Below are 8,914 nucleotides of genomic sequence, written 5' to 3'. Positions count from 1 at the left end.
TGATGTGGCTGTAGGTCATACCCAGTCCTTCAAAAGTTTTGTGTGTTGTGTTAGATGGCTGCTTATTGGAAGTAGTTCAGTAGAAGAGTTAGAACTTTATTTTGATTTGGCCTGTATTTAGGACTTCATCTGCTGATACTGTGCTCTGACAGATGTAGCTTAGTCTGCATGTAAGATTTATTAGTTATCAAAACAAAAAACCCTCAGCCAGTGTAGAGCGTTTGCTGCTTTTAATCCTAATTAGTAAAAGCTGTGAGTAACCCCTTGTTAGTAGGAGATCATGAGGATTTCATATGTATGTGTTCATACGCTGACATCTTGCAGTCAGTCAGGAGTTACATGTCAGAGCATAAATAAAACTTTATCGTGACACATATTAGAAGAAATGAGTCTGTTCTTGAAAGGTTGGACTTAAGAAAAGGTAGGTTTCAGTACTCAGATCTACAGAATGATGTGCTGCTTGGGCAGATGGTGTGTAATACTTTTAAATGGTGGATGATACATTGTTTGCAATGTAAGGGGAAAGATGCCCTTGCTAAACTGACTCATAGGTTTTCATGTGCTACTTTCATTTCAGCTTAGCAGTCCTGAGAGCAGCTTGACACCACCACTGTCCACTAACTTGCATCTTGAAAGTGAGTTGGAAGCCTTAGGAAGTCTGGAAAATCATGTAAAAACTGAGCCAGGAGACTTGAGTGAAAGCTGCAAGCAGTCTGGGCATGGCCTTCTCAATGGAAAATCCCCAATGCGGAGTCTAATGCACCGATCAGCCAGAACTGGAGGAGAAGGCAGCAATAAGGATGATGATCCGAATGAAGACTGGTGTGCTGTATGCCAAAACGGAGGAGATCTGTTATGTTGTGAAAAGTGCCCCAAAGTGTTTCATCTGACTTGTCATGTTCCAACACTCCTCAGCTTTCCGAGGTACCAGAACCAGTGAATTGCTTCCTGACAGCATCTCTGTGGTCTCACTCACATGACAGATTTCAAGATGGTACCAAAAGGTTTTGGTACTCCTCAAGATCTGCCAGCTCTGCATGACTTTTTGTAGTAAAAAAATCGCTATTTCAAAGGCAGGCCTGGATTGTTTTCACATAACTGATGAGTGTTTATTTGATGAAAGTCTAATCTCTCAAAGTATGATTCTGTTATGGAAAGTTCATTTTTAAGACATGGTGAGGAAGTGGTTTTGAAGTATCTGAGCATATCTGGGAGAGGAATATGAGGGCAGGAAAAATGTCCCTGATGGGTATTTACCTTGAAGATTATGGGTTATCCCCTACCTTTATATATCCAAGTCTTTAATATTGTACAGTGTGACTTGTAAGAGCCAATGAAAAAGTCTTTTGTGGTCAGCATTGATGAGCTTTTCTTTTTTTTTTTCTGTTCAGTGGAGATTGGATATGTACATTCTGCAGAGATCTAAGCAAACCAGAAGTAGAATATGATTGTGACAACTTGCAACACAGCAAGAAAGGGAAAACAGCACAAGGCCTGAGTCCTGTGGACCAAAGGGTATGTCTCAGATTTGTAGGAATCAGTTCCTTAGAAAAAAAGTGCTTTCTGATATTTCCTGTCCCTCACTGTTTCTCACTATATTTTTGCTTTGACTGCAGCAAATTAATTACAGTAACAGGTTTAGCAAATCAACAAAGTGATTAATAAGATTATCTTGCTTGTAAGCACATGTCCTGGTCTTAGTGACTTCTGGAAGTTGTCCATTACATTGAAACTACAATAACCCAGTAGCTAAAACTTCCATGTAAATGCATCCTGTAATGTACATCAATCTCTTTGTGTTTTTAAGTAGGCTTTAGAAGTGATACAGCTTCCCTACAAATACACATACAAATACACATGAGCCTGGAATGTTAAGTTTATGCTGTGAGAGATGCTACAAATTGTTGCTTTATTGTGAAAGATATAATGACCTTGGCATAATTATTTTTAGTTTTATCAGTCAGTCTGTGCACAAAGTGTTATGGTATTATCAAATCAAATTCCTCCAAAGGAATTGCGAGGAAAGGAAAGAAAAACATTTGAGCAGGGAAAGAAGAAAAGTCTGAACTGAGTCTTTTTCTGTAAGATGCAGTTACCTTTGGGCAAATACAATTGTAGTTGTTTGGGTTTTTTTAATTTGACTTTTTGTTAGTGTGCCTCCACGTGTTTTATTTACCTTAGATTTCTGTTTGGAAAAAGAAAGCAAAAGGGGAGTATATCCCTGCTATGTGAACAGTAAGATGGTGTTCTACTCCTTACCCCCTCCTCCAATGCCCTCCTAAGGACCTTCACATTTTATAAATTTGTAGAGATCATCTTTCAATTTTCCAGTACAAAGTACAAACCCATTTAAAATTAGGAAATACAAACTTCTGGACCAAGGATAAATTAAAGATGTTAACACGAAGCTGTTTATTTCTTTGTAAGAAATGTGAACGTCTCCTGCTTTACCTGTATTGTCATGAGCTGAGCATTGAATTTCAAGAGCCAGTCCCAGCCTCGGTGAGTTCCTTTTTTGAAATAGCTTATGATTTATTTTTATCATAGCATCTCTGTAAAGGCTAGAGGTGAGTTTGGGATGGAACTAACTGCTTCTGCTTGAAGCGGGTCCCCTTGATCAGTCTAAATCATTCAGAATTTCATGATTCTGAAGGATACAGAAGCTGATTCTGTAGCTCGTCCATGCAAAAGCTCTAGCCTCAGTCCTAAGCCCCAATATTTGAAGTTACTCTTGTTGACTTGAAGGAGGGCTTGTCAGGATACTCACTAAATTCAAAATGTTACAAGAAACTTTAGAAGAACTTCTAAAAAAAATTTTAATTAAATCTTAAATGAAAGGATGAAAGAAACTATTCTGACTTCTCCATTTTCAGTTGTAAGGCTAACAAACGTATTGAAAAGTATTGCTGTTCTGTGACAGGTAGAGAAGTTTGGGAAGAAGTTGTCAGAAAGTTTGAGGAAAGTGCACATGCATACGATGTATGACAGTGTTATCTGATTGATACTTTGAGAAGCAAAGACATTTACTGCTTCTGAGAGCTGCGTTGCCATTGTAGTGATAAATCATTGTTCTTCACAGATACCAAACTACTACAAAATAATAAAGAAGCCAATGGATTTATCTACAGTGAAAAAGAAACTGCAAAAGAAGCATTCTCAGCATTACCAAACTCCCGAGGACTTTGTGGCTGATGTCAGGTTGATCTTCAAGAACTGTGAAAGGTTTAATGAAGTACGTTAACTTCCAATCTGTATTCATTTATTTATTTTTTTAAACTTATTTCAGTATGGTTCTGAAGCTTCTCCAAGTAGAAGCTGTGCTTCCAGTTGTAAAGTTCTTGTTATGGAGCAGGTGGTGATTCATTAAACAATGAAAAATTATGCAATTACAGAACTAGCTCTTGTTTTCAGCTAGATGAGGAGATCTAAAGTCCTTAAAATGACTCAAACTGTACAGAGTATTGTTCTTAAACTCAGGACTTACAGTAGAATTGTATCTATTGAGTAAACTACTGAGAAAAAGTGCTTCTTTGACAAATATTGTACTGTTTTTTTGTGTCAGATGCAGGCTGAATCCAGAACAGCAAATTGTTCATTATTCCTAATGTCTATCCTTAGTGATTTAACTCATGGGCTATCGTAAAGATTAGTGCTCAGGAGGTGACTTTTGTATGGAGTTTATTGTGGAAATGTGACTGACTTTGTAGTGAAGCCATCTGATAGTGAAATATTTGCACCTCACAAGTGGGATGTGAATTGGAGAGATACACCATATGGGTGCTATCATTAGTTGGAACAATGGAAAAAAGATTCTGAGTATCAAAAACATCTGTGCTGGTGTACTGCAACAGAGCAGTTGCTAAAAAAAAAAAAGCCAGGCATTTCTGAGATAGACCACAAAAAGCCCTAGAAAGAAGGCATTGGCAGGAGTGGCTTCTTTGTGATCCTAGAAATCCATCAGATGGTTAGTATTTCTTCTGTAAAATGCAATGCAAGTTTTGCAGTATTTGGGCAACATTTCTGGCTGTGTGAAGAGCTAAATTGAAGTACACAGATACATATTTAAAATCTTGACTGCTTCGTGAGTACACTAGTAAAAATCAAGTTGAAGTTCTTCTTAGATTGTGATGCTGTACCCTGTAATTACAATCATTTGGGACTTTGACAACCCGACTCCCTTGTGTCTTTGTATTAGGTGGAAGAAGTTGCAATTATGTGAACTTCTCATTCAAGGGAATTAATGAAGCATCTACTGTAGAGGAAAATGTGCTACAACTCTTAGGGGCAAGAGTAAAACCAGGGAGCAAGGACTGATGGATGTTTTTTTTTTAAAAAAAAAGATCTTTCAGACTTGTCTCTCTGTTTAAAATTCCAACTAATGGCAAAAGATGAGTCACCTTGAACTCTAATATTAAACAACACCAGGTCTAGTGCCTCTCAGCCATATTCTCTTAAAGAAAAATAAAGTGGAGTATGCTCCCAAGAAAACAGTCTCAAGGAACACTTAACTGTTGAACTGTGAACACTTGAACTGAGACTTTTCCGTGATAATGCATGAGTTTGTAATGAAGAAAGCAGTCATGAGTAGTGTGCAATTTACAAAATGACTCTGAGCCATTTACTTGTACAAAAACTGTGTTTTGTAAAGGTTTATTTACCTCATGCTGCCCTCTTAAGACTGTTTTAAACTTGCTTCCACTAAGTTTGAGAACTAAAGAGGTGTAGTCCACAACAAACTGTTTTCCTGTTATGGCTGACTGTAGTCATCCAAGCCTATGCAATCTCATAACTTTAGAAAGGATTATAATTTCATTTTTTTTGACTCTGGTATCCTTTTTAGATGATGAAAGTTGTTCAAGTTTATGCAGAAACACAAGAGATTAATTTGAAGGTAAGCGTTTTAGACCATGCACACTTGGTGAAGGGATGTGCATTTCCAACAGGTGAATATTCCTGTCTTCTTTTATTTACAGGCTGATTCAGAAGTAGCACAGGCAGGGAAGGCAGTTGCATTATACTTTGAAGATAAACTTACAGAGATCTACCCAGACAGGACCTTCCAGCCTTTGCCTGAATTTGAGCAGGAAGAGGATGATGGTGAAATAACTGAGGACTCCGATGAAGATTTTATACAGCCACGTAGGAAACGCCTAAAATCAGATGAGAGACCAGTGCATATAAAGTAATCTAATTATATGGACCTTAAATTTATTGTAAAAACTGTTATTTAAGTGTTCCTGGAATATTACCATGCCTATGGTGGCCGTCTTGAAGAAGCTGATAGCTTTTTAAACAGTATTAGAGTACAAAAAACACTTGTACAGAAAGGTATTCTCATCAGAAGGGGAAAAACTGTATTGTAAATTTTTGATGGATATTTTTTTTTTTTCCCCTTGGTTATTTACTATTTCCTTTCTTTTCCTGATGGAGGGGACACACTCATCCTGGTCTCAGATAGAGGTGGATGAATGTTGAAGAGAAGCAGATTTGAAAAGAGTTGTTCCATGTACAGATGAGACTGCTTAGTAAAATGTTGTGCAGGACTGGACCAATACAGTTGCTATGTGTTACTTTCATGCTGGACTATCATGTAAAACTGTAAGCAATTTTCCCCAAATCCCCTCTTTGTGTGAACTTAAATGTGTGTTGGGTCATTGCTTTCATCATCTCATTTAAATGCTGTTGTGAATAACTGATCTTCCGTGTTGATCCAGTTACCTGAATTTGACTTTCTTTACTACATTTTGTGTACAGCAAAAGAAAAAAAAAAAACAAAAAAACAACAACATCATTAAACTGTTCTGAATTGGCAACTGTAGGAGTGTGAGTTCTTGACAGATTGAGACTAAACTGGTTGCAGAGATTGCTTTTCAGTAGGGCGAGGTGTGTTTGTTACAAATCCTGTACTCATGGCACAAACCCTTGAGTTGTATCATCTATCCTTGGTCCCCCTAATGAGGCAGAATGTTATCTTCAGCATTTGTTATCTCATTTTCTGTACTTAAAGAGGTAATAACTGGTTGGGGTGTTTTTCCAGTCTTCCTAAATATCAGTTTCTAATAGACTGCTCGGCAAACAATAATCTGTTAATTACCAAATGTGTAAAATTTCCTGTATTCACTTTGTCTTACTTGTAAATAGTAAACTGAGATTTCTTGCAGATCAGCAACATTTGCTGACCTGTTTTTAAGCTAATATGTATTCTTATGAATTGTTCCTATCAAGAAAAGATTTGTAATATATGCTGTCTATTTCTAACATTGCATTCATTTTGAGATTATATCTTACTTTTATTAAGAGTGCTACTCAGAACTTTCTTCAGAAGCAGCTTGTGAGTGAAATGGTCTGGAAAGATTGGAATAAACTCGTTGAGACTGGGTTGCTTGCACAGGCCAGGACTTGGCACTGAATGGTTTCTGGTCAAATACTGAAAAGAGGTCAACTTCTCAATTCCACTTGTGCAGTGCCTACCCATTGCACACTGTGTTCATTCTAGCATTTCAGGTTAGAAATGAGGTCATCCCAAAGTAATTACAGTTTGAACAGTTGCTTTGCTAACACGGAAATCAATACTAGAACCGAGAAATGTAATTTCTGGCCTTCCTATAGATCTTGTTAAAAGTTAAAATGAAGAAATTCCGTAGTCAGATGAGGTCAAGATGACAGACTATAAATTCGCCATACGATTTTGTGTGAATACAGCAATTCTGTGATATATTACTGGGGTTTTAATATATTAAGCATGGGCAACTCCTGTGAACTGTTCGTTGTATGTACTTTACTATAACAATGGTAAAGATCAGTATTTCTAGCACAGTGTATCAGGTTGAGATACGTTCTCAGAAGTGCTTATGCAAAATCAATTGAGATTTTATTTCTTTTTATAGCGGCCAAGCAGGTGCACGTTGTGACTGTACCTCTCACCATAAGCAAGGAGACTGAAGGTATTTGTAACTTCGAGCTCACATCTTTGGATTATATGAACAGTACCACCAAGACAAACTGATTTTTCTCCATTTTTTTCAGACCTCCATATAGTGTCAGCTTCAATCTAGTTTTTACCAGTTTGTATGCAGAAGTTAAAGTTATCCTCCTCAAATGTGTATTATATTGACTTATAGCCCATAGCAGAGGATGAGATGTGTGAATAGGACACCGATGGTAACAAGGCATCATTAATGGCTGTGTATTGCCTATTTATGCGTTTCTAGTTTCTCATTTTCATTTTGCAAAAGAATATTATTAAAATTATAATGAAAATAAGATTTTTTTGTGAATTCTCTTCAATTGGGGTCACTGTTTTTAGGTACTGTTTTACTGTTTAAGCGCTCTAGGTTCTGTACCTTCAGGCCTCAGCTTTGTCACCATTCACTTTGTGAAGCACCGGTCCTTGGCTGCAGATTCCTATTGCCTGAACTGGAGCACGGAACAAATGGTTTGTCCCATCCACTGAGTGGGAGAAGGACCCCAGTAGGAAGCTGTGGTGCAGGGCTAAGGTGTACCCTGGCTGCTGCAGAGGGGGTAACATCTCTTCCTGCCAGTTACCAGACTCCAGAGCGGATGTGACTGTGTTTTAAAACAGCCACTCTGACAGATTTTCTGCTTTCTCAGAGAGTGAACCAAACTTTGTAGTCTTGCCAGTTAGTTTGTATTCCACTAGTTCATCTGCAAACCACGTGTGATGCTAAACTCTGATCTTGCACATGGAACCCAGTGAGCATCCAGAGTCGGCCCTCCTATTCAGCTCATCAGTCCTCAGTGGTGTGATGTGGAACTTTGCAAAAAGTCTTAAGCATTTATTTAATACAAAGAAACAAAGGGACACTCTGAATTCCAAGTACAGAAATGCAGGGGTTGTTTTGAAATCAGCTAAATTGCATCTGAAAATACTCAAAGGGATCGATGGGCTCTGCTGATGCAGTTCTTACTGTGTAGTCTGTAGGTGTTTATCCTGGAGCTGGTCAGGGTTTGCTCAGTCGAAGCGATGTTGTGTTGCCCCACTGGATGCAACTCATTCAAGAGGAAATGGATGGGTTTTTGTGTTCCTCTGAGCATCTCTGTGCCAGGTTCCATGAGTGCAATATGGGCAAGTGGCAGTTTGTTAGTCTGGGAAACAGAGCATCAATTACTGCAGATAAAAGCTGCTGTGGGTGCACTCCTGGCCTGCTGTGCTATGTGTGATAGCAAGGAGGTGGTCCAGCATCCAGGGTAACTGTGCTCTCATTGAAGACATTTCTGTAGAAAGACCATTAGTGTCTTAATTTGTGTTGTAAATGACCCTGAAGTTTCAGTTAATCCAAAGAAGTAAAAGGCAACTTGCTTTTGAAATAGGGATGACAAGTGTACAGTATGCTACGTGTGGATCTCTCAATTACCTCAGCAGGTATCCTGCCTCGTAATTACTAGTGATTAGTGCTAATTTAACCAGCTATGTAGGTTCAGGTCTTTTATGTGACTGCCCTGGAGCCCAGAGGTCCACACTTACACCGAGGCTGAGTTACTATCCAAAAAAGAACACTTCCCCAGAATTTGAGAATGGAAATCCTCTGTTCAATGCACGTAGCTTTGGTGGTTTGATTTCTGATTGGTTTTGAATGTCACCACTGCTTTTTCTTGTGGCCCTTGGCCATGTCAGCATACTTAATAATGGATCAGGGCAGTGTTTGGGGAGCAATTCTGCAAGCTGAAGGCAGAAAAGTCTTTGAAACGAGCTCAGCTCTGTGCTCTGTGATGTGAGCTGGCTTGGTGGCTGAGCTGTGTGCGTTTAGGCCATGTGTGGGGTGTGCTGGAATTCAGCTTTTCCTTGTTTTCCTGGCTCTCTCCCATGAAAAAAAAAAAGCAATAAAAGTGCTTTGTTGCCTATTAGCACGACAGGAGTCCTTTTCTTTGGATAATGCTTTTATAGGGAAGTTCG

At 38.6% G+C, this 8,914-nt stretch overlaps 1 protein-coding gene across 2 annotated transcripts; it reads left to right on the top strand.

Moving 5' to 3' along the window:
• The first annotated feature begins 538 nt into the window (after positions 1 to 538).
• On the top strand, positions 539 to 8,512 carry LOC100545814 (E3 ubiquitin-protein ligase TRIM33-like). Of its 2 annotated transcripts, XM_010727502.2 has the most exons (6): positions 539 to 924; positions 1,392 to 1,515; positions 2,428 to 2,502; positions 3,080 to 3,232; positions 4,841 to 4,891; positions 4,974 to 8,512. In XM_010727502.2, exons 1-6 carry the CDS (start codon positions 746 to 748, stop codon positions 5,184 to 5,186), a joined length of 795 nt encoding a protein of 264 aa, XP_010725804.1. In that variant the 5' UTR covers positions 539 to 745; the 3' UTR covers positions 5,187 to 8,512. The 2 variants fall into 2 exon arrangements, with proteins under 2 accessions (XP_010725804.1, XP_010725805.1); XM_010727503.2 differs by lacking the exon at positions 4,841 to 4,891 and having other exon boundaries at positions 541 to 924.
• Positions 8,513 to 8,914: the final 402 nt, after the last annotated feature.

This window comes from Meleagris gallopavo, unplaced genomic scaffold (assembly GCF_000146605.3).
Source record: "Meleagris gallopavo isolate NT-WF06-2002-E0010 breed Aviagen turkey brand Nicholas breeding stock unplaced genomic scaffold, Turkey_5.1 ChrUn_random_7180001900162, whole genome shotgun sequence".
Lineage (NCBI taxonomy): Eukaryota > Metazoa > Chordata > Aves > Galliformes > Phasianidae > Meleagris > Meleagris gallopavo.
Note: the sequence above shows the minus strand (reverse complement) of the source record. Positions and strands in the feature narration are given on the sequence as shown.